Source organism: Neopelma chrysocephalum, unplaced genomic scaffold, assembly GCF_003984885.1.
Source record: "Neopelma chrysocephalum unplaced genomic scaffold, ASM398488v2 Primary Assembly neopelma1_106b, whole genome shotgun sequence".
NCBI lineage: Eukaryota > Metazoa > Chordata > Aves > Passeriformes > Pipridae > Neopelma > Neopelma chrysocephalum.
In genome coordinates this window covers 785,041-808,143 of record NW_020897771.1, presented here as the reverse complement: position 1 = coordinate 808,143, position 23,103 = coordinate 785,041, and the positions used below count along the sequence as shown (strand labels likewise).

Genomic DNA, 23,103 nt, shown 5'->3' with positions numbered 1-23,103 from the left:
GCATCCCACATCTCTTCTAGGGTACCCCACATCACTCCCAGAGCATCCTACACCACTCCTGGGGTACCCCACATCAGTACCAGGGCACCCCGTGTTGCTCCTGAGGCCACTGCAGGGTCCCCAGCCATGGTTTGGCTGGGACTACCCCTGCTCGGTGCACCCGGTGCCCCCCCAGCTCATGACACCCCACCTTTGCTCTCGCCCAGGCCGGGGGACACTCACGGGTGCTGGAGGGACCCAAACGGCCGAGCAGCTGGGGGCCGGGGAGCTGTGAGAAGGTCAGTGCAGCCCTGCAGCCCCCACCTGGGGGTCCCCAGGGACCCAGCACCCACTCACCCACTGGCAGCGCCGGGGAGCACCGTGAGGTGCCAGAGGCACCCAAATCCCCGTCCCCGGCGGGGCCCCCGGCACTGCCCAGCGGGGACAGGGAGCCAGAGCGCCCTGCGGAGGATTTGCAGGTGCTGAGCAGCGAGGAGGAGGAGGAGGAGGAAGAGGAGGAGGAAGGAGCTGCCAGCATCCTGCCGCCCTCGGTGCTGGACCAGGCCAGCGTCATCGCCGAGCGGTTCGGCGGCGGCAGCAGCCTGTCCCGGCGGAGCAGCCTGGCGCTGGAGGGGCCGCTGGGACGCGCCCCCAGCCACGGCGGCAGCACCCTCAGCCTGGACGGGGGCCCCCCGCTCGAATCCGGGGAGCCCGGGGGCTCCTGCAGCACCATTCCCTCGCCCGAGCCCTTCGCCAAAGCCCGCCGGGAATCGCTGCTCTCCAACCGGGACCGCCTGCTCCTCGACAAGATCAAGAGCTACTACGGCCACGCCGAGCACCGCGACGCCGGTTTCGGGGTGCGCCGCCGCGAGAGCCTCTCCTTCATCCCCAAGGGCCTGGTGCGCAGCTCCGTGTCCCGCCTCAACGGGCTCCCGCGGCCCCCCGGGAGCCCCGAGCCCCCCGCGCAGCCTGAGGCGCCGGAGCCGTGCCAGGAGAACGGGGTGCAGCCCCCTGAACCGCTGCTCATCCTGGAGGAGGATGATTTGGGCGCCGGGGGGTCACCCCCGGGGCCTCCCCCCCAGCTGCTGCTGACCCCCCCTCACCTGGGCACCAAGGTGTACCAGCTGGCACGGCAGTACAGCCTCCGCATCAAGAGCCACCGCGCCGGCGCCCGCCGGCCCCCGCTGCCGCGGGAGGACGGGGACCCCCCTCCCAGCACCCCCTCGCCGGCTGCGCCGCGGGACGGAGGAGGGCTGGCGGTGCCCCCGTCCCCGTGTGTCCCCCGCAGCCCCTCGAGCCCCCTGGGTGCCGAGCCCTTCGCCTGGCCCGACGTGCGGGAGCTCCGCGCCCGTTTCGGCGCCCCCCGGCCCCCGCCCGTGAGCCGCAGCCGCTCGGCGCCCGAGGGTCCCGTTCGGGGCGGGCGCCCCGCCGGGAAGGAGCGCGGCGGCGGCCGGAGCCGGAGCGCCGAGGCCAACGCGGGGTCCGACAGCCCGAGCCCGGCGCCGGCGAGGCACAGCAGCGACGGGGCGCTGTGGGTGGCGGCAGAAGCCCCCCTGGGCCCCGGGCAGCGGGTGCTGGTGCTGGAGCGGCTGCCGGAACCCCCCACGTACGTGCAGATCCGCTCGCCCACCACCCGCGAGAAGATCTGCCTGAAGGCGGTGGTGGAGCGCTGCAAAGCCTACCAGGCTTCCGAGGAGTACCGGCGGCGCTGCCCAGAGCCCCCCGACACCCCCGAGCCCCCCCGCCACGGCCTCGTCAGGGACCTCCGGCAGAAGTTTCAGAGCCTCGACGCTGCCAGCTAGGAGGGGGGACGGGGAGAAGGGGCGTTCTGTGGACCCCCGGGGGAAGGAGCACCCCATGGACCCTCAGGGGAAGGAGCACCTCATGGACCTCCAGCTTACCTGGAAGAAAGGGCACCCCATGGCCCCCCAGGTTGTTTGGGAGAAGGAGCACCCTGGGGACCCCCAATTTGCCCAGGAGAAGGGGCACCCTGTGGATACCCCCAGCCCTCCTGGAAGAAGGGGCACCCCGTGGATACCCCCAGCCCTCCTGGAAGAAGGGGCACCCCGTGGATACCCCCAGCCCTCCTGGAAGAAGGAGCACCTCATGGACGGCGAACGCATCCAGGAGAAAGAGTATCCCATGGACACCCAACGTACCTGGAAGAAGGGGCACCCCATGGACAGCGAACTTGTCCAGGAGAAGGAGTATCCCATGGACCCCCAACCTACCTGGAAGAAGGGGCACCCCGTGGACCCCCCCAGTCCACCTGGCAGAAGGAGCACCCTGGGGACCCCCAACCTACCTGGAAAAAGGGGCAGCCCATGAACCTCCCCCCATGCCCAGGACCAGGGGCCCCCCATGTACCCTCAGTGCCCCCCAGGCTGCCCCCCCCAGCGCCCAGCACTGTACCCCGCTCGCTTTCATATCTTTATTAGAAAAAAAAACCCAAACTGAACCCAAAGTTCCTCTCTGGTCGCCCGCCCCCCCCGAGGTGTCTTGGCCCGGCCGCGGGGTGCACAGGGGGGTCCCCCCACCCCGGCTGGGGGGGGCACGGGGCGGGGGGTGCTGGAGAGGGGCCCCCATGGGCCGACGCTCTTTGGTTGGTGCCCGCGGGGGCCGGGGGGGTCCCCCCTCTGCACCCACGTGCTGCGGGGGGGGTTATGGCTTTGGGGGGCACCCGCGCACCCCCCCGTGTGGGTGCTGGGTGGGGGTCCATGCACACCCGTGCCGTGCGTGCGGAGGGGGGGGGGCCGGGGGTGCACCTGCATGCGGGGACACACGTGTGCAGACGTGTGCGTGCAGGGACACGCGTGGGCACGAGGGGCACGCGCCTGGGGGGGGCACCTGCGCTCGCCTCCGCACAGGCGTGTGCCTGAAACGTGTAAATGTATGTATATATATAAATACAAATATATATATATATATATATATATATACACCTGTGTACACACGGACATGTGCGCTCGCGGGGGGGGCTCCCGCCCACGTGTGTGACCCCCCCCCCCACGTGCCTTCTAGACCCGGTGGCACCTGTACAGGTACCGCACACGCGTGTCCTTACACACGCGTGGACCCGCTGGCGTGACGTGGGGTGTCCCCCCCCCCGCCCGCCATCCAGGGGGGTTATTTCTTTTTTGGGAAGAAGCTGAAGCGTTTCTCCTTGTCCTTGCGGGGCAGGGGGGGTTCGGGCGGTGCCGGGGGCAGGGACAGGGGGAGGCTCTGCGTCTTCCCCCAGCTGCCCCGACACTCGGTGATGGCCGCGCTCAGCCCCTGCAGCCAGGCCTGCAGCTCCTCCTGCGGGCACATGGGGGGAGATCAGGAGGGACTCCCCTGTCCCCCCAGCACCTTCCCGGCCACCCCCATGTCCCCCAAGGTGATGCCGGTTGCCCCACGTCTTCCCCAGCTGCCCACATTCCCCTGGGGCACTGCCAGCCCCTCATTGTGTCCTTATGGCACCTCTTGCCACCCCTGTGTCCGCTGCCCACCACTGGCCCCCCAGTGTCCCCATGGCCACCCCTGTGTCCCATGGGCACTGCTACTATCCACCTGTGTCCCCCTGGGCACCACCAGCCACCCCACGTCCCCCTGGTCACTGCTGGCCACCACCATGTCCCCTGGGCAGCAGTGGTGTCCCACTGTGTCCCCTGGGAACAGGCAGCCACCCTGTGTCCCTCTGGACCTCTCTGGCTACTACCCCTGTGTCCCCTGGGCATCACTGGCCACCCTGTGTCCCCCCAGTCACTGCTGGTCACCACTATGTCCCCCAGCCACCCCGTGTCCCCTCCCAGGCCACCCCTCACCTCATCCTTGCCATGGAACAGCCACTCGCTGCCGTTGCTGAGCCTGGGGACAGAGGACATACACCAGTGCCACGCGTGCCCACCGTGCCCCCCGCGCCACGCCGTGCCCTCACCTGAGCTTGAAGACGTGTTTCTTCTTCTTGTAGCCGGCGGGGACCTCGCAGCGGGCGTCGCGCAGCCCCAGGGGCTCCTCGCCCTGGCACGGCAGCCCCAGCGCGCGGCTCTTGGCGTCCTTGAAGAAGGCGAGCTGGCCACCCCGCAGGACACAGTACCGCGTGCTCCACGACCTGTGCCAGCACCGGGTCACCCTGGTGTCACCATCCCGCCCGGGGACACCGCGGGCCCCGCCGCTGCCGCTGTCACCGTCCTGCCTACCGGTTGGACGCGCGCTTGGTGGCCGCCTCCAGGTCGTGCTTGCGGCCGAGGTAGCCCTCCAGCTGGACGCTGCTGACGCGGGCTGGCAGCGTGGCCGGCTCCTCCGGCTCCTCCCGTGGTGGCCGCAGGGTTGGTGACACCGGCTCCTCGTCTCCCGTCCTCGGCGCCTGCTGTCGCAAAGCAACAGCGCGGTTACGCCGCGGCGTCACCCACCGCCACCCAAGGATGCGCGGGGAGGGGTTGTCCCCTCCCGTGGTGGCACTGGGTACGTGGGTCACTGTCACCAGAGGGTCACAGTCCTCGAGCTGGTCGATAAGCTCCGGCCTGGGGGTGGGTCACCCCCAGGTCTCAGTGCCAGTGACCCCACCAGCTCTGGTATGCGGGAACTGGTGGCTACTGGGAGGACTCCAGTGGATGGCTGGGACCCTCATTGAGGTGCCGATGACCCCACCAGCTCTGATATCTGGAAACTGGTGGTTACTGGGAGGATGCCAGTGAGCATCTCAGACACAGTCCAGCCCTGAGACCCTCAGTACAGTGTCAGTGACCCCATCAGCTCGAATATTCAGGAACTGGTGGCTACTGGGAAGACCCCAGTGATGGCTGGGACCCTCATTGAGGTGCCAATGACCCCACCAGTTCCAATATGTGGAAACTGGTGCCTACTGGGAGAACTCCAGTGATGGCTGAGACCCTCATTGAGGTGCCAATGGCCCCACCAGTTCCAGTATGTGGAAACTGGTGGTTACTGGGAAGACGCCAGTGAGCATCTCAGACACGGTCCAGCCCTGGGACCCCCAGTACAGTGTCAATGACCCCATCAGCTCGAATATTCAGGAACTGGTGGCTACTGGGAGGACTCCAGTGATGGCTGGGACCCTCATTGAGGTGACAGTGACCCCACCAGTTCCAATATGTGGAAACTGGTGCCTACTGGGAGAACTCCAGTGATGGCTGAGACCCTCGTTGAGGTGCCAATGACCCCACCAGCTCTGATATCTGGAAACTGGTGGTTACTGGGAAGATGCCAGTGAGCCATCTCAGACAAGGTACACCCCTGGGACCCCCAGTACAGTGTCAGTGATCCCACTAGCTCAAATATTCAGGAACTGGTGGCTACTGGCAGGACCCCAGTGCGTGGTTGGGACATGGTCCAACCCTGGGACCCCCAGATCTCGGTGACAGTGACCTCATCAGCTCCAGCATGTGGGAACTGGTGGCTGCTGGGAAGACCGCAGCAAGCAGCAGGGACCCTCAGCACAGTGCCAGTGAAGCCACCCCAGCTCCAGTACATGGGAACTGGTGGCTACTGGAAGGATCCCAGTGAGCAGCTGGGACATGGTCCAGCCCCGGGACCCCCAGATCTCAGTGCCAGTGGTGCCCCAGATGTGGGGTGATGAGGTTGAGCCAAGCCAGGTGAGCAGTCCTGGGAGCCACCCTGCTGTTGCCAGCAGCCCAAGGCCTTGGGGACAGCGGGAGGTCCAGTCAGGGGCCGTGGTCCCCAGTAAAGGGGACGCCCATCCAGCTGGGTGCCACAGGAGGGGCTCGGCCAGGGTCCCTGTCCTCAAGAAGCCAGGAGATGCCCGTGACCCCAAACAGGCAGAAATGATCTTGGGCCCAAGTAGGTACTCAGGGGCCCTGTTCCCAGGCAGGCAGATGTGATCCTGTCCCCAAGGAGCCAGAGATGCCCGTGTCTCCATGCAGATGGGGCTCCTGTTCCCAACCAGGTGAAAGTATCCATGTTCCTGAGCAGGCAGAGAGGCCCCTGTACTCATGGAGCCAGAAGATTCCCAAGTTCCCAGGAAGGCAGAGCAGGACCCCGTCCCCATGGAGCCAGATGCTCGTGTCCCTGAACAGGCAGAGGGGGCTCCTGTCCCCAAGCAGCTGAAAGTGACTGTGTCCCCAAGCAGGCAGAGCAGGACCCTGTCCCCAGCAGATGCCCATGTCCCCAGGCAGGCAGAAACGCTCTTGTTCCCATGTAGGTACTCCAGGATCTTGCCCCCAGGCAGGGGAAAGTGATCTTGTCCCCAAGGATCCAGAAGATGCCCATGTTCCTAAGCAGGCTGGCAGTAGGCAGAGGGGGCTCCTGTCCCCAAGCAGATGAAAGTGGCTGTGTTCCCAAGCAGGCAGAGCAGCACCCTGTCCCCGAAGAGCCCAGAAGAGCCCTGAGCAGGCACAAATGATCTAGTCCCTATGTAGGTACTCAAGGATCCTGTCCCCAGGCAGGGGAGAACGTTCAGGTCCGACAGGAGCCAGCAGACACCCGTGTCCCCAAGCAGGCAGAAGAGGCAGAAGGGTGTTCTGCCCCCAAGCAGGCAAAGCCACCAGAGAGCCATCACATCCCCACGTAGGCAGAGCAGGCAGGAGGAGCAGAGAGGCTGGCAGCGGGCACAAGGGGGCTGGCACATGAGATGACAATGCCCAAGGAGGGCAGTGCCCTGTGAGGTGACGATGCCTTGCAGGGTGACAATGCTGTGGGGGTAACGATGCCCCACATGGTGCTGATGCCTTGTAGGGTGGCAATGTCCCACAAGGTGACATAATCCAGAGGGTGACAGTGCTCCGTGGGGTGACAATGCCCCATACAGTGATGGTGTCTCTCAGGGGTGATGATGCCCCGCAGGGTGCTGGTGTCCCGTGGGGTGATGATGTCCCTCTGGACGACAATGCCCCAGGGGTGATGATGTCCCGCAGGATGACGATGCTCCTTGGAGCGATGCCTCACAGGGTGATGATGCCCCACAAGGTGACAGTGCCCCATAGAGCGATGATGATCCTTGAAGTAGCCGGGATCTGCCCGCTCCAGGGCAAACACTCCAGCTCTGACTGCTGCACCGATCCCAGACACGCACGTGCACCCACGGGTGCCACCCCCCATGTCACCCCAGGAGCTGGGGCAAAGGGGACCTGCAGCACCCCTCCGCCCACCTGGCCTTTTTGGGGTAATTTAGCGTTTATTCAACTCAAGGCAAGGACAAGGTGAGGGTTGGGGACACAGGGAGCCATCAGCACAATGTGGTCACAGTCACAAGGGGTGCCAGGAACGGTGGGACATGCAGGGAGACGGTTTTGGCTGTCAGGGAAGGTAAAAGCTAAACTCAAGAACTGACCGGCTCTGGTCCGTCGGTGGTGGGTAGCGAAGTGTCCTGTGTGCTCACATCCTTCCTCTTCTCCTCCTCATCCTCTTCCTCCTCAGACCTGCACAGGGAAACAGCCGTTCAGCATCCCCATCCCAGCTGTGATCCTGCAGGGATTTGGGGCTGGCTGCAGCTTTCCTGTCCCCACCAAGGGATGAAAACCCTGTCAGGGTGAGGCTTGACCTTCATGCTGTTGAAGAGCATCAGCTTGTTGCTCGGAAAAGGCAAATTGCTAAAAAAGCCCCTTAATGCTAAAAAAAATCCTTAATGGTTTGAGAAAAACGATGTGGAAATGGTGTCCCTGGCCACGTGGAATTGTGGTGGCAGCCCTTACCTGGCATCCAGCTCCCCATCCAGATCCAGGTGGTAGTCGGGAGCCTCGGAGCGCATTGTCCCATCCCGCGCCAGCCCCTCACGCAGCGACCGCCCACCCAGGAGCTCCAGCTGCCGGGGAAAAGGGGGGAAAGTGTTAAGGGATGGTGGGGGAGCTGAGGCAGGGCAGGCAGAGGCCTCATCATGAGCCTTCCTCACCGTAGTCAGCTTCCTGAGGGCGGCAATTCTCTCCTCCCAGGTGGCCGAGGACTTCTCGAAAGCCTCGTGTCGCTTCAGCAGCTTCTCCACCGCATCCACCGTCTGGCCGTAGTCACTGCTGGCCAGGTAGGGCTCCTGCGCCATGAGCCACGACTCGGCCACCGAGGCATCGCGGGAGAACTGGCAAACCTCCAGCACTGGGAGAGGGACGGACAGAGCTCAGCCCCTGGCCCACCCTCCCTGCTGCCCCCCGGCACTGCTGCGCCCTTCCCCGGCACCCCCGGCGCACTCACACAGCCGCAGCCGCTCCCAGCGCTGCTCCCACATCTCCATCATGGCTTTCCTCTTGTCCACCAGCTCCACCAGCTTCGCCTTGATCTAAGAGGGAAAGCCATGAGGGGGCGGCCCTGGTGGCACCGTCCCCACCGCCCCCCGTCCCTGATTCCTTTACCTCTGGCGACTCCTGGTGCTTGCGCTGCAGCAGCTTCTTGCCCAGCTCGATGCAGGTGGTGAAGTTCTTGCTCCGAGCATCCACCTCAGCCCTAATTCCCTGGTGGTACTTCATCAGCAGCTCCACCGAGGAGACATCCCTGGGGACAAAGGGGAACCAACGTCAGTAGTGCCATCGGTGCCGTTCCCGTCCCAGGTGCCCGCCGGGTGCATCCATACCTGGGTTTCTCCTGTGTCTCGATCTGCCGGACGGTGCTCTCCATCCAGGACAGCAGATCCCGTGCCATGCTGAAGAAGCGGTGCCTGTCGGCCGTGTCCACCAGCCGTGCCCGGCGCCCGCTGCACGCCTCCAGCAGCTCCTGCAGCGCTCGGGACACCTCCTGCTCCTGCTCCTGGATTCCGGCTGCCTTCTCCCCGGCATAGGCTGTCTGCAGGCGCGCCGCCGTCTCCCGAAACTGCTGCACCTGCACGGAGCATCGCGGAATGGTTCAGGGTGGAAGGGACCTTAAAGACCATCTAGCCCAACCTCCCGCCGTGGGTAGGGGCACCTTCCACTAGACCGCTGGGAATGCTGAGTGCTGGCATCCGCAAGGCCAGGGTGGAGCCTCACCTGTGCCTCCAGCAGCTGGAGGTCCCTCTCGAAGGCGCTGTGCATGCGGTGAAAAGCCTCCACCGTGCCGGCGTCCTCGCCCAGGTCCTGGGGCAGCTCCTGGCGCCGGGTGGCAATGAGGGCCAGCAGCTCAGCGCCATCGTAGAAGTACTTGTGGAGGTCATGGGAGGCGGCGAGGAGCTGCATGCGGGTGTCGATCAGCTCCAGCAGGTCGGCCCAGCTCTCGTTCAGCCCGTCCTTCCACTCGGCCATGGTGGCTGCCTCGGTGTGCCCCGCGTCGATGAGGTCCTCGATGGTCAGGTTCACCCGGTCCACGCGCTCCTGCCCCACGCTGCCCGTCTCCCGCGCAAACTCCCGAAACTTCTCCCGCAGGAGCTGCACGGAGGGGAGAGAAGAGTCAAGTCACACCCTCAAACCACCCGCTGGCACTGCCGCGCTCACCCTGCGACCCTCACCGTGACGTGGTCCAGGTCCTGCCCCATCTCCTGGGAGGAGGCGACCACGTCGCGCTCGGCAATCCACTGCTCCAGGTCTTCCACCTCCCGCTTCAGCTGGAAGAGGTGGGACATGTTCTCCAGGCGCCGGCGGCGCTCCTCAGCCGCCTCCTTCAGCCCCGCGTAGTGCTTGTCCACCTGGCCCTGCAGCCGGATGATCTGCTCCCTGCGCGGTCCCGGCACACAGACACCCAGTTCTCACCCGGGAAAAGATGTCCCCAACCCACCCATGTTGACAACCGGGGGGGTTTGGGGGTGAAGGACCCCCTCTGTGCTCCCCACATCCCTCTGCAACCACCTCCCTGCCCAACCAGAGCAGCCAACATCGCCAGAGCTCCAGCCAAACCCCCCACCCACGCAGTGCTGAGGGCACAGGACCGCCCCAAGGGACAAGGGGACACGCAGTGGTGGCACCTACCCCTCGGGGTGGCCAGCAGAGAGCAGCTGCTGTGCCCTCCCTGCCAGCTCCTTGATGGTTTGTCCGTAGTCCTCGATGGAGCGCAGCTGCCGGACGTGTCTCTTCAGCATCACCAAGCCACTCTCCTCATCCTATGGTATGGAAGACAGAGGCTTGGTCGGGGGACAGGGACCAGGGTCCAGACCTGCCGCCCACTCTACAGGGATGTCCTGGCTCCATCTGATGCCTTGGGGAGCAATGCTGAGCTCAGCGGGGCATGGCATGGGATGGCATGGCATGGGATGGATAGTGTGTAATAGCACAGGAATGGCACATAGGAGCGTGACACATCATGGTGTGTCCTGTTAGACATGGATGATGTCCAACAGCACAGCATGGCATGGCCCAGGTTGACACGGGGTGTCCCAGCACAGCACGACACAGCACAGACCCCCCCCATGACATGGGGCACCACACGGATCCGCTCCTCACCTTTGGCTTCTCCTCGGGTCCCATGAAGAGCTCCTGCTCGCTGACCCAGGCCTCGGCCTCACTGGCATCCAGGTAGTACTGCTGGGCCTCTCCAGCCTCCTGTAGGCGCCGGTGCCGGGCGGCCGCCTCCTCCTGCAGTGTCTCCCACAGCGCCCGCAGCTCCTGTGCTCGTGCTGCCAGTTCTGGGCCCGGCTCCTCGCCGCTCCCCGCTGCCTCTCCCCGGCTCAGCACCTCAGCCAGGCGGGGGGCATGGCCCGCCAGCTCCTTCTGCAGCGTCTGCCGGGGGTAGGGAGGTCACGAGGAGGGTCACCCGGGGGATGGGTGATCCCAAGGGACCCTCGGGGGTGGTGGGTGTTGCCGCAGCGCCCGGGCTCACCTCGTTCCTCTTGGTCAGGCGCTGCACGGTCGGGAGGTCAGTGCCATGATCCGTCGACCTCGCCAGGGACAGCCGCTCCTGCACCCACAGCTGCGGGAAAGAGCACCCACTGAGCTCCCTGCAGCACCCATGGGTGCTCCCTAAACCCCAGGCCCCGCTGCGGTGAGGACGCTCACCGTCTCATCCTCCAGATCCCGCCCCAGCTGGTACATGGCCTTGGCAGTCTCCAGCTCCTTCCTCTTCCTCTTTAGCGGCTCCAACAGCTCAAGGACTCGCTGCCGGAGCATCTGCTCCTGCCCAGTGGCATCCGGCACGTCCCCAGCACCAGGGGTGCCCTGCCACCCCAGTTCCTCCAGCTCCTTCATCCACGTTCCCACTTGCTCCTCCAGTCTCTGCAGGGGCAAACCCATGTGAGCCAAGGGGGTCAGAGCCAAGCTGGAGACCCCCCAGCCCCATTTCGGAACAAAAACCCGTCACCTCGGACCTCCCACTCCTTCCCAAAGCAACCAGTGAGGTGCCCCTCACCCACCGTCAACCTCTTCAGCAGCAGGTTGGTGGCGGTGAGGTCCTGGACCTTCTCGGCGGCGCGCAGCTCCTCCTGCGCCCGCCCCAGCCACCTCTCCAGTTCCGCGTAGCTCTGGGCGTACAGCGCTGAGCGCTCGGCCTCGAACAGCTGCCGGCCCTTCTCCTCGGCGGCACCGCACAGCCCGTCCCAGCGCCGGCGCAGCTCCTCCAGCCGCTGCAGCACCACCGCGCTGTACTGCGGCTTGCGGCTCGTCAGCTCCGTCCCCTCCTGCGGCAACAACACACAGGCTGGTGGCCGCCACGGCACAGGGGTATCCCTCCCATGCTGCCGGCTGAGAACCTTCCAGAATCATGGAATCACTAAGGTTGGAAGAGGCCTCTAAGGCCACGGAGTCCAGCCATTCCCTCAGTACAGCCAAGGCCACCACTGACCACGTCCCCAAGTGCCACATGCACACGGCTTTTAAATCCCTCTACCACTGCCCTGGGAAGCCTGTGCCGGGGCTGGACAGCCCTTTCTATGAAGGAATTTTCCCTGATAGCTAACCTGAACCTCCCCTGGTGCAGCTTGAGGTAGTTTCCTCTTGTCCTCTCCTTTGTTTCCTGGGAGCAGAGCCTGACCCCCACCTGGCTCCACCCTCCTGTCAGGGAGTTGTGGGGAGCGAGAAGGTGCCCCCTGAGCCTTGTTTTCTCCAGGCTGAGCCCCCCCCAGCTCCCTCAGCCATTCCTCATGCTCTAGACCCTTCCCCAGTTCCGTTGACCCTCTCTGGTCACGGTGCCGGCACCCACCGCCTCGATCTTCTCCAGCCAGCTCTGGTTGGGCGCCAGCTCAGCCATGAACGCCTGGTGCTTCTGCCACTTGCTGTGGAGACCACGGGCTTCTCCGTAGGAGACATCCTGAGCCGTCAGCATCTTCTCCTCCACCCAGGCATCAAACTGCAGGGAAGGGGTGTCAGGATTTGGCTGGTGGGGACGCCCCAGGGGTGCCACCAGCCATGCCGTGTTCCTACCTCCCGGCAGCTCTGCAGGAAGGTCTGCAGGTCGTGGTTGTCCTGTAGCAAACCAGCCGCCTCCTCCACCTTGGCCATGACGGCTCCGTGCCTGGCAGGGGACGGTGGATGGGCAGCGTCAGCCCCGCTGCCCACCCGCTGCCCACCCACCCGCCAGCCCTGAGCCGGACTCACCGCTCCTGGAGAGCCTGGCACTTCTCGGAGATCTTCTCGGCAAAGATGTTCCCTTCGGCCACCAGCTTGGTGCCACCAGCCACCGCCTCGGGGACCTTCTCGGCGCTGCTCTCCACACCAGCACGGAAATCCTGGAAGCGGCGCAGGGCAGCGGCCGAGCCCTCCAGCGTGGGGGGCAGCTCCAGGTGGGATAGCGTGTACTCCTGGGGGGGCACGGCGAGGGGTCAGCGGAGGGTCACGCCTTCTTAAGTGTGCCAAGGAACCCCAAAGGACGTTGCCTGGGCACCCACCTGGTTGGTGAGGAGGATCTCCGCCTGCTTGGCATCGCGGAGGAACTCCTGGAAGTCGCGGCACTGGGTGAGGAAGCGCTGCCGAGCCTCCGCCATCCTGCCCAGGGCGGCCCAGCCGGCCTCCACGCCGCCCAGGCGCTGCCGCAGCCCCTCGTACTCAGGGTCCGTCTGCCCCCCCAGGACCCGCTCCCCCGCCTCCACCAGGGCAGCGAAGGCACCCGCGTGCTCCTCGGCGTCACGCCGGGCTGCCTCGTGCCGCTGCAGCATCTCCTCCGCCTCCGCCAAGGACGCCGGCACCTCATCGGCAGCCGCCACGGCTTTCTGAGCACCGAAGAGCCACGCCTGGAAGTCATCCAGGTCCTGCAGGAAGCTCCGGAGCTGCCCGGCTTCCCCCAGGGATGCCGCCCGCTCTCCCAGGGCCGTCTGCAGCTCGTCCCAGGCAGATGTTGCCGTCGCCAGCCGCTGGGCCACCTCCGGGGCCGCCTCGGGCCGCTCCTCGGCCAGGCGCTCAGCCTGGGAGCGCAGGGCAGCCAGGCGGTCCTGGGCTACCGCCAGCTCCCGCTCAATGCCGTAGAGCTTGCGCTGGGTGGCCAGGACGCCGGCCAGGTCACGGCCCAGCTCAGCCGTGGCCTCCACCGCCCGGGCTTTGCTCCGCAGCCATTGTTGGGTCTCCTCAGACTCCAGGTTGTAGTTAAGGAGTCGCAGCGCCGAGCCCACCGCCCGCCGGCGCTCCGACACCAGCTCCCGGAACCGGTCCCACCTGCGGGACAGAGGTAGGGAGTGGCGGGGGACGCACCGCTGGGATATCACCCGCCAGCCCACCCCAGCGTCACCCACCACAGTACCTCTTGTTGAGCTGCTCCTGGCACTGCCGCACCTGCGGGCTCCGGGGGTGCCCGCTGGCCAGGAGCCCGTCGGCTGCCTGGTTGACCGCGGCGATCTGGGAAGCCACAGCAGCCATGTCCTGCTCCAGCCCGTCCAGCCTGCGGGGACAGCCGGGCTGAGCGCGGGCAGCACCTCGGGACCAAAGCACGGCCGGCACCGCCACCGCGGGGGCTCCTACCTGCGGTGCGCCACGTCCAGGTCCTCCAGCGCCTGCGGCACCTCCAGCTGCGCCAGCCAGGTCTCCTTGGAGCCCATCCAGAGGTGGCAGGCGTCGCTCTCCCCGAAGACGGTGTAGAGGTCCAGGGCGTCCTGCAGCTGGCGGCCGCGGCGCTCGGCCAGCGCGGCCGCCTGTGCGTGCAGCTCCCGCAGTGCCGCCAGCCGGCTCTGCGCCTCGGGGCCGGCGCGCAGCTCCGGCGGGAAGCCCTCGGCTTGCTGCGCCAGCCGGTCCAGCTGCTCCCGGGCGGCCGCCAGCTCATCCAGCAGCTCCTGGTGCTGCCGCAGCAGGACGAGGGTGCGGGATTCATCCTGGCCCAGCTCCTCGGCGGCCGCCCGCCGCTGGGCATCCTGCAGCCCCTCCGCCAGCTCCTCCACCTCCACCTGGAACTGGAAGAAGCCCTCGGCTTCCCGCAAGCCGCGCCGCCGGAACGCCGCCAGCTCCTCCAGCTGCGTCCACAGCGCCCGCACGGCCGCCCCCCGCTCCCGCAGCCGCTCGGCTGCCCGGCCCGCGGCCGCCAGCCCCTCGCCCGCCGCCAGCGCCTGCTGCAGCCGCCCGCCCCGGCTCCGCAGCTCGGCCTCGAAGGCAGCGTGCCGGCGCTGGAGCAGCAGCACGCCCGGCAGGTCCTTCCCGAAGTCCAGGGAGGAGTAGAGCTGCTCCTGCTCCTTGATCCAGCTCTCCGCCTCGTCCAGCTCCCACAGGCAGGTCCAGAGGGAGCGGGATTGCTCCAGCAAGGCTCTCCTCCGTGCCGCCAGCACCTGCAGCTCCCGCCGGCACATCTCCAGGTGGCTCACACGGTCCCGGATGATTTTGGGGTCGCAGGGACGGTAGCCTGGACAGGGATCGAGGAGGGTGCCCATCAGCACGACGTCCTGCCTTCCCCTGGCTGTGCCATGGATGCCGGGGTGTCCCGGCACACCCACCCTCGGCATCGGCGAAGCGAAGGGCGGCCGCACTGATGGCCCGGGTCGTCTCTGCCTGCATGGCCATGTCAGCCTCCAGCAGCCGGTGGGTCTGCAGCAGCTCCTCTGCTTCCAGAAGGTGCTTCCCAGACTCGGGAGATGCCAGTTGCACCTACGGGAGAGCCTCAGCCATCACCCACTGCCACCCAAAACTTGGCACCAACACCCCAACATCTCATCTCCCTCCCCGGGGGGGACACCTCACCAGGACACCTCACCCATGGTGACACCCAACACCCGTGCCTCACCTTGACCTCATCCATCCAGTCGATGCAATGGAGCATCTCCTGGAAGAGGTGCTGCAGGGTGAGGTTCATCTCCAGGCGCTGGCGCCGGGCAGCCAGCAGCTCCTGGAGCTGCTCCCAGAGCCGCAGGATGTTGTCCTTGCGCCCGTTGATGCGTTGGATGTCATGGTAGCCCTCCAGCTCCAGCTCCCTGGCCACCGCCTCGATGGCCTGCACCCGCTCCCTGTAGGCAGCCGTGTCTGTCTCGATGGCCTCGTGCTTCTTCTTGGCCGCCTCCACGGCCGCCAGGTCCTGCCCAAAGTTGTCCTGCCCCGGCACAGAGCCCGTGGTGAGACTCTGTCGGGGTTCCCTGGGGTGGGGGTCCCCGGGGTGGGTGCCCCTGGCCTCACCTGGGCCACCAGGCGCTGGTTCTCGCTCAGCCAGGCCTCCCTCATGGCTGCTTTGCGGTCAAAGCGCCGCGCCAGCTGCTCCAGCTTCTCCTGACGGATCAGCTCGTTGCGCAGGGCCAGCTCCCGCTCGTGCTCCGCTTTTTCCAGCTGCTCCCAGGCCTGGGGAAAGGTGACACCGGAGGGGGTGGCACCCTGAACTGCCTTGGGAAATGGACCCAACCTACCCGAGGACCTGAACTTCTCCGGGATGGACCCAATCTGCCCCAGGAGAGGAATTCAGCTTCCTGCAGGAGATGGGCTCAACCCACCCCTAAGAGATGGACCTGCTTTGTCCCCAGGAGACGATGGACCCAATTTGCCCCCAGGAAATGGACACAACTTTCCCCAGGAGATGAACCCAAATTCCCGCAGGAGATGAACCCAAATTCTCCCAGGAGATGAACCAAATTCTCCCAGGAGATGGACCTGACTTGACCCCAGGAGATAGACACCAGCGACCCCAGGAGATGGACCCCATACCCGGTTGATGTCGGAGACCAGGCGCCCCTCGTGCGGGGTGTAGACGCGCTGGTTGTTGGCTCTCATCCGTGACTGGATGGTGAAGAGCAGCACCTCCAGGTTGCCCTTCTCCTGAAACCTGCCCCGGAGAGAGCTCAGTGGCCACCCTTGGGTGCCCCGCACCACCAGGCGGGCATGGGGAGAGTGAGGGACTCTTACTTGGGGGGCTTCTCCACGGTACGGTAGGTGCTGAAGGCTTGCAGCTGGTGCTGCACCCCGGCCAGCGAGTTGGCGAAGCTGCGACTGTTGAGGGAGGCGATGGTCTGCTCGATCCAGGTGAGCAGGTCAGATGCCAGCCCGCCGTAGCCCTCGATCATTCGCTCCGTCTCCTTGGCGTGCTCGATGACCTGAGGCGGCACCAGCGGTGAGCGCGGGGGGATGGCACCCCAACAGAACCCCCCTGACCGCCTCAACACTGTCCCTTACCTTGCCCAGGCGCCTTCCCTCCACCTCCAGCACCTTCATTTTGGAGAAGTAGTGGTAGAAGGCCACCACGTAGGTGATGATGGACTTCTCATCAGGGTTCTCCGTGAATACATCTGCCCGGCACAAGTGAGAGGCATCACTCCTGACCCAACGTCCGCCCACCCCACAGGCCACCACAGCCTCGTGAGGTCTCCCTGGTGCCCACCCAGACCCTCCTTCCTTTCCATGGGCTGGGAACCTCTCTGCACTCGACAGAGCCTGGCAATGTCCCAGCAGAAACTGAGGCAGGAGGGTTGGCAGCCCAGACTCACCTTCGGGGTCAAGGAGCGGGGTGATGCCCAGGTGCCGCTCTGCCACGCTGAACGCATGCTCCAGGTTGTGCCGGGCGTTGGATTTGGTCAAGTTTTGGAAGTCAACCAGCTCAGGCCTGGGGATGGAGGGCATGGGATAGCAGTGATACATCTGAGGGACATCAGTCAGTGCCACCAACACCCCGGTGCCTGCTGCCATGCCACTTACCTGTGCCTGTGGATGAGGGCATTGAAGGCCAGCCCGTCCTTCCAGCTTGAGGTGAAGTTGGTGACATTCACGTGGGGGTACCTGTGATGGGGACAGGGTGTCACTGTCACCCTCTTGACACTGCCGGACCCCGGAGCAGATGTATGGGGCACCTACCCTGCCGTCTTCATCTGGCACCAGAGCAGCAGCGCATCCCTGGCAGAGCGTGTCTCCTGGCCCTCCTGCGTCTCCACAATGATGTCCTGGATCTGGGGACAGAAGGAAATCCCGGGGTTGGAACAGGAGCTCCATGGAGGATGGCTCCTGCTTGGGAATGAGGTGAGGAGCTGAGGGGTGCCCCAAGCCACCTGTTCCCACCTGGAAGCGGAGGATGATGGTCCAGATGAGGCCAAGGACGAGGCGGTGGTTGCCATCCACAATGTCGTGGGAGCCCATGTTCTCCAGGTGCACCCTCTGCTCCTTCAGGAACTGCAGTGCCTTGTCCACATTCTCCAGGCAGTGGATCCGCATCCGGCCCTTGGTGGGCTTGGGCTGGGGCACAACAGCGCTCAGCACCCTCCCCCCACACTGGGTACCCCAAGCCCCGTGCAGGATACCCCCATGCCCACGCTGCCACCCCAACCCCTGGCCAACACCAAGGTCAACGCCCTGGTGGAACAGTTGACGTGGCATGGCATGGCATGGGTCCCAGGGTCTCCAGCTGGATGGGATTCCTACCAGAAGCTCTCCTGACAGCACCTCCAGCAGCTTGATGAGCACGCGCCCGTCCCGGAGGTCCATGTAGAGGTCCGAGATGCGGCAGGTGACACGAGCCAGGTGCGAGTTCACCCACTTGGTGAAGGTTTTCTTCTGCACGGCCTCCCGCTCATCTGCAAGGACGGTGGGCACAGGGTCACCGACAGTGGGGACAACCCAGGGGCACCAAGGGAACCTAGCACCCACCTGCCAGGGCTTTGATGCGGGAGCGCTCAAAGAGCCGCGCCGAGCTGTTGTCGTTGTCCAGCTCATCGTCGGACGCGTCCCAGCGGACGTTGATGCGGCTGTACTGCTGCTGCAGCTCCAGCTGCTCGTAGTCGTTGGCCGAGGTCATGGTCCCGGTGTCCCCCGGCCCGGTGGCCGTTGGCTACCGGCAAGAGGCCCCTGGGGACAGCGGGACCGTGAGAATCAGCGCGGCTGCAGCGGCTCGCCGGCCCTGCGGCACGTGGGGATTTGCGGCTCAGAGCGGCTGGATAAGCTGCTCAGAGGGATTTAGCCTCACCCCACCCAGGTGTTGGGGGGGGGCACCTGGGTGCTGCGTGCTCCAGGACCCCCCATGCTGAGCTGTGCTGAACTGTGCTGATGGCTGTTTACAGTGCTGTGTCCCCACCCAGGTCTCTCCTGTCCCGCTAGCACCTCAATCCAAGTCTCCGGGGGTCTCCCCCAATCCTTGTGCGCCCCAAGGGAAGCGGGTGCTGCTCACCCCCACCCCAACCCCTGAACAACAGAGGGGCTTCGCCGACACTGGTGGCAGAAAGTGGGTGACAGCTGCCAGCGGGGGTGGCCACCCACCCCCGGGGACATTTGAGACACAGATAGGACATGGCTGGTATCTAAAAATGCCTCTGAGCAGCTGTCGGTGGCTGCTGGGGCCCCGGAGGGGTGCGAGGAGATGGGCTCTGGCTCCCCACAGCCAGCAATGCATCCAGGATCACCCCTGGCAACCCGGAGCTGCATGGAGCCCTCAGCTGGGGGTGCTGGGGGGAACCCTGTGTGCCCCAAAACCGCTGGTGTGCCTGTGAGCTGTGACACCACATGACCCCTCAGGCCCCCCCGCAACCCCTCGGGGCACCCCCTGGATCCCCTCGGGTCCCCCTGGGTGGTGTTATCGGGGCAGTCGGGCTGGACCGCACCCCAACTCCGCACCCTAATCGGGGCAGCACAGGCAGGGCTTGGCTCGGGGCTGGTGCCACCAGGAGCGCGCAAGGACATGGAGGAGCATGCCGGAGCATGGACACAGCAGCAAGGGCACGCAGGAGCACACCAGAGCATGCATGTGTGAGGAAGGGCATGTAGAAGTGTGACAGAGCATGTCCATGGGAGCGAGGACGAGCGGGAACGTGCCAGAGCGTGCAAGAGTGAGCAAGGACACTTAGAAGCATGGCAGAGTGTGCACATGTGAGACAGGATGTGTAAAAACATGCCAGGGTGTGCAAGAGTGCGCACGTGTGAGCAAGGCCATGCAGGAACACGTCAGAGTGTGCCAGAGTATACACATACCGGCAAAGGCAGGGAGAAGCATGCCAGAGCTTGTGGAAGAAGTGTCAGAGCATGTCAGAGCATCCACGTGAGAGCAAGGACATGCAAGAACATGCCAGAGCGTGCAAGAGTGTGCACATATGACCAAGGACACGCAGGAACATGCCAGAGCATGCACACATGAGCCAGGCCATGGGACACACACAACAGCCATACGAGCACACGCAGGAGCGGGCAGGAGGGTGCCGGAGCCAGGCCCGCAGCCCCCCGTGCTGTGGCTCTGGGCCACTGCCGGAGCATCTGGCTCCCCCTGGCAGGAAAGCCCGGTGGGAGCCCAAATTTGGGGACTTTCCCCCCAGAACTTCAGGGACTGCCAGTGGGATGGGTGTGCTGAGCTGTGTCGGGTCTCTGCAGGACACCTCAGTTCTGACTGTGTCCCCGACAACACGACAGCAGGGCCAGGGCCGCGAGCATCCAAGGAGGAGAGAGAGGAGGAGGAGAAGGAGGAGGAGGAGATGACGCTGAAGGGAGCCACAGCAGGCCCACGGGAGCGTTCTGAGCGCGGGCGCTCACCCACCCTTTAAATCTCCCTCCGCCGCACCGGCGCCTTCTGAGCATCCCTCCCTGGCACAGCCATGCCGCCACCGGCACCCGCCACTTGGGAATTGTCATTCCTCCCGCTCGGTGTGCGGGAAGCTGGGAGTGCTGGCGTGCCGGCCTCACCACCAGCATCCTGCAGCCGCGGCCCGGGCAGCATCGCCTTCCCCGGCCAGCGACTCGGCACGGTGAATCAGCACTTCCCGGTGAGGGGCTGGCACTGTGCCGTTGCTGTGGTCCCCCCACCGGGCACAGGTGACGTCCCCCCACACCCCGAGGGCAGCCAGGGCAGCGGTCGGTGCCTGGCACCCAAGGCACCCTCAAACCCATTCCCTGGCTCATCCCTTGCCACCACAGTATGCTGCTGGAAAACCCATTCCCGGGGCACAAGAACTCATTGGGATCCCCCAAAACACCCCAAAATGCTGCCCCATCACCGCCTCCTGCAGCTGGGCATGACTCCATTGCTCCACTTCACCAAAACACCTGGATTTGGCATCTCCACCATGCCCACGGGCAGCCACGCTCTTGTTGGGAAGGGGCAGGATCCGGGGGGCATCCCCCAGCCCCCCAACAGCCTCCTGCCTGCCAGGCGCAGGGCCAGATCCGGGAGCAGATGGTCCCGCTCAGCATGGCCGCGCGGCACAGCACGGGGCGCTTGGGCACGGCACGGCACGGCTTCTCTGGCCGCGCTGCCCCGCTCCAGCCAGGGCTCCCCAGCCACATTCTCACCCGCCCTGGAGAATTTGGGCTTCCCCAGGGCCACACACTGGCCGTGCCAGGACTGTCCCATGTCACCCAAGCCGGAGACACGCACACGTGCTGACACTCCACAGACATTTTTGGCTATAAATAGGCCTCCCCTGCGCGCGGCGCCAGCCGAGCCCCGCTCCCTTCTTAGGAGCTGCCCCCCTACACCCCAAAATCGCCGGCCAGCGCCGCAAAACCACACGATAGCTGAAAAATACTCTGCAAGGGGTTGTCCTGGCACCCAACAGGGCTTTCTGAGTCTCCTGGGCTTGCCACCCTCTTCCAAGCCACCCCAGTCTCCTGATTCTGGGAGCTGGAAATTTATAAAGGGAAAAGCTGGGAAATCAGCCCTGGGGGACCCCCAGGTTGTTGGGGTGAGGGTAAGAGTTCCCTCAGCCCAATGCTCACCCATGAGCATCCTTCTGGCACTGGGATAGGGGGTGGTCAAGGGCACGGCACCCCAAAATTCCTTTCCACTAACTCCAGTTTGCCCAGTTGCTAAAAACTGGGGGACAAAGTGGATTGGGCGGTGTGTTCCACCAAGACCCTCCGGACTCAGCTTGCCCACCGTGTCTTGACAGAGCTGGGAGCACCTAGGACTGGAGTGGGGAACCCTCCAGGGGTTGGCACCCCAGGGGACGTGTCCCCAGGGTGTCCCCACGCTGTCCCCGGGGTGTCCCCAGAAAGTCACCGCCACTCGCCCGCCCCGTCCTTCCTGAAAGCAGCCCCGAGGGACACGGGGCGACAGTAAAGCCCCCCCCGCAGGGCGAAAAGGGGGTTTAGCCCCCCCCCGGGAGGGCTCCTCACACCCCACCAAACTTTCCTCCGTGCCTACTGCCCCCCCGCTACCGCTCCCGGTGCTCGGCGCAGACCCCCCGCCCGCTATCCCCGGGGCGGGCAGCGCCTCCCGGTGCCCCCCCCCCCGCGTGTCCCCGGGGAGCGGCGCCTCCCGCCGCCCCCCGAGCCCCTCCGTACGCCCCGGAGCGGCGCATCCCGGTGCCGCGGGGTCTCACCTGCGCGGGGCGGCGGGCGGGAGAGCGGCGGCGGCGGCGGCGGCGGTGGGGCCGGTGCGGGAGCGGGGCGGGGGGAGCGGAGCCGCCCTGCACCGCGATATAAATAACATTATCTGGGCGCGCAGGGACATTCCTGCCCGGAGCCGGCGGCGCTGCCCGGCCCCGATAGCCCCGCTCCCCCCGGGAGGGCCGGGCCGAGCCGACCGGGCGGGCGGGGACGGGGATGGGCGCAGGGACGGGGACGGGGACGGGCCGCCCGCCCCGCAATGCAGCACAGCGGCGCCCCCCGGCCGCCAGCGCCACCGGCACCCGCGGCACCGGCAGCGGCACCGGCAGCACGGGCAGCGGCAGCACCGGCAGCAGCACCGACAGCATCACCGGCAGCAGCAGCGGCAGCAGCACCGGCACCGGCGGCAGCACCGGCGGCACCGGCACCTGCCGGACGCGGAGCAGCGCAGCGCCCCGCCGACACCGGCGGGGGTCCCCGGCGAGCCCCCCCGGCCAGCCCACGTGTCCCCCGCTAGCCCTGGATGCCCCCCAGCTAGTCACAGGCACCCCGCAGCTGGCCCTGAGCGTCCCCCACCTAGTTCTGGGTGTCCCCCGCTAGTTCTGGGTGCCCCCCCTCCCTCACCGTTGTTGTCCCTCATTAGCCCTGTCAGTCCCTCAGCTAGTCCCAGGCACCCCACAGTCAGACCTCAGTGTCCTCCAGCTAGCCCCAGGCACGCCCCAATTATTCTTGGGTGTCCCCCAACTAGTCAGTGGTGTCCTCCACCTAACCCAGCCAGCCACCAGCTAGCCCTCAGTGATCTCCAGCTAGCCAGGGCCCTGCACGATCAGCCCTGGGTGTCCCCCAATAGCCCCGGACGTGCCCCAGGTAGCTCCAAGTGTCCCCCACTAGCCCTGGGTGCCCCGCAGCTAGTTCCAGTAACCCCCGGCCAGCCCTGAATGTCCCCAAGTAGCCTTGATGTCCTCCACTAGCCCCGGGTGTCCCCAGGTAGCCCCAGATGTCTCCACTAGTCCCAGGTGTCCCCCACTAGCCCTGTGTGTGCCCCACTAGTCCCGGGTGCCCCCAGGTAGCCCCAGGCGTGTTCCACCAGCCCTGTGTGTCCCCCACTAGCCCCGGGTGCCCCCAGGTAGCCCCAGGTGTCCTGCACTAGTCCTGTGTGCCCTCAGTAGTCCCAGGTGTCCCCAGGTAGCCCCAGGTGTCCCCCACTAGTCCCTGATGCCTACCAGATAGCTCCAGGTATCCCCCACTAATCCTGTGTGTGCCCCACTAGTCCCGGGTGCCCCCAGGTAGCCCTAGGTGTCCTGCATTAGTCCTGTGTGCCCCCAGGTAGCCCCAGGTGTCCTGCACCAGTCTTGTGTGCCCCCAGGTAGCCCCAGGTGTCTCCCACTAGCCCTGTGTGTACCCCACTAGTCCCGGGTGCCCCCAGGTGTCCCCCACTAGCCCTGTGCGTCCCCCACTAGTCCCGGGTGCCCCCAGGTAGCCCCAGGTGTCCCCCAGGTAGCCCCGTGTGTGCTCCACTAGTCGCGGCTGCCCCAGGCAGCCCCAGGTGTCCTGCACTAGTCCCGGGTGCCCCCAGGTAGCCCCAGGTATCCCCCACTAGCCCCGGATTCCCCACCCAGCCCCACGGACCCCCCCCGCCCCGCCCCTTTCCTCATCAAGC

General features: G+C 65.9%; 3 protein-coding genes across 6 annotated transcripts in view; 2 read left to right on the top strand and 1 right to left on the bottom strand.

The window, feature by feature from the left end:
• The window catches only part of PLEKHG3 (pleckstrin homology and RhoGEF domain containing G3), a 5,300-nt gene extending 3,488 nt beyond the window's left edge, over positions 1-1,812 (top strand). For both annotated transcript variants that reach the window (XM_027696362.1, XM_027696361.1), the window contains one exon: positions 207-1,812. In XM_027696362.1, the coding sequence (XP_027552163.1) occupies positions 207-1,781 (1,575 nt within the window). In that variant the 3' untranslated portion in view covers positions 1,782-1,812. The remainder of the gene's footprint in view (positions 1-206) is intronic.
• A 5-nt stretch (positions 1,813-1,817) lies between these two features.
• Positions 1,818-22,864, top strand: LOC113973838 (collagen alpha-1(III) chain-like). Of its 3 annotated transcripts, none has more exons than XR_003536355.1 (4): positions 1,818-1,962; positions 2,039-2,778; positions 22,454-22,729; positions 22,770-22,864. XR_003536355.1 is itself a non-coding variant. In XM_027696412.1 (3 exons), the coding sequence occupies exons 1-3, from the start codon at positions 1,837-1,839 to the stop codon at positions 22,491-22,493; spliced, it is 906 nt and encodes a 301-aa protein (XP_027552213.1). In that variant the 5' UTR covers positions 1,818-1,836; the 3' UTR covers positions 22,494-22,785. The 3 variants fall into 3 exon arrangements, 1 of the variants encoding a protein (XP_027552213.1); XR_003536356.1 differs by having other exon boundaries at positions 22,810-22,858; XM_027696412.1 differs by having other exon boundaries at positions 22,454-22,785.
• Positions 2,961-17,959, bottom strand: SPTB (spectrin beta, erythrocytic). The gene is made up of 35 exons (XM_027696346.1): positions 17,784-17,959; positions 17,559-17,710; positions 17,199-17,372; positions 16,998-17,089; positions 16,842-16,922; positions 16,634-16,749; positions 16,323-16,435; positions 16,056-16,243; positions 15,858-15,975; positions 15,339-15,497; positions 14,953-15,255; positions 14,666-14,816; positions 13,707-14,574; positions 13,489-13,626; positions 12,644-13,403; positions 12,354-12,556; positions 12,180-12,270; positions 11,959-12,105; positions 11,174-11,437; positions 10,821-11,036; positions 10,645-10,734; positions 10,269-10,544; positions 9,798-9,928; positions 9,341-9,545; positions 8,886-9,260; positions 8,495-8,739; positions 8,277-8,415; positions 8,119-8,203; positions 7,826-8,022; positions 7,629-7,738; positions 7,268-7,355; positions 4,158-4,327; positions 3,896-4,069; positions 3,783-3,825; positions 2,961-3,276 (listed from the first exon to the last, which is right to left on the bottom strand). Exons 1-35 carry the CDS (start codon positions 17,929-17,931, stop codon positions 3,106-3,108), a joined length of 6,981 nt encoding a protein of 2,326 aa, XP_027552147.1. The 5' UTR covers positions 17,932-17,959; the 3' UTR covers positions 2,961-3,105.
• Positions 22,865-23,103: the final 239 nt, after the last annotated feature.

What these genes read in the sequence shown, in the direction of transcription:
- SPTB (XM_027696346.1), bottom strand. Translation starts at nt 17,931, where the DNA reads ATGACCTCGGCCAACGACTACGAGCAGCTGGAGCTGCAGCAGCAGTAC. An exon ending in TCGCTTCGCCGATGCCGAGG is followed by an intron (nt 14,575 to 14,665) that starts GTGGGTGTGCCG and finishes ATCCCTGTCCAG; the next exon opens with GCTACCGTCCCTGCGACCCC. An exon ending in GGCTGGAGAAGATCGAGGCG is followed by an intron (nt 11,438 to 11,958) that starts GTGGGTGCCGGC and finishes TTGTTGCCGCAG; the next exon opens with GAGGGGACGGAGCTGACGAG.
- LOC113973838 (XM_027696412.1), top strand. Translation starts at nt 1,837, where the DNA reads ATGGACCCTCAGGGGAAGGAGCACCTCATGGACCTCCAGCTTACCTGG. An exon ending in CCCAATTTGCCCAGGAGAAG is followed by an intron (nt 1,963 to 2,038) that starts GGGCACCCTGTG and finishes TCCTGGAAGAAG; the next exon opens with GGGCACCCCGTGGATACCCC. An exon ending in ACACGTGTGCAGACGTGTGC is followed by an intron (nt 2,779 to 22,453) that starts GTGCAGGGACAC and finishes TGTCTCCACTAG; the next exon opens with TCCCAGGTGTCCCCCACTAG.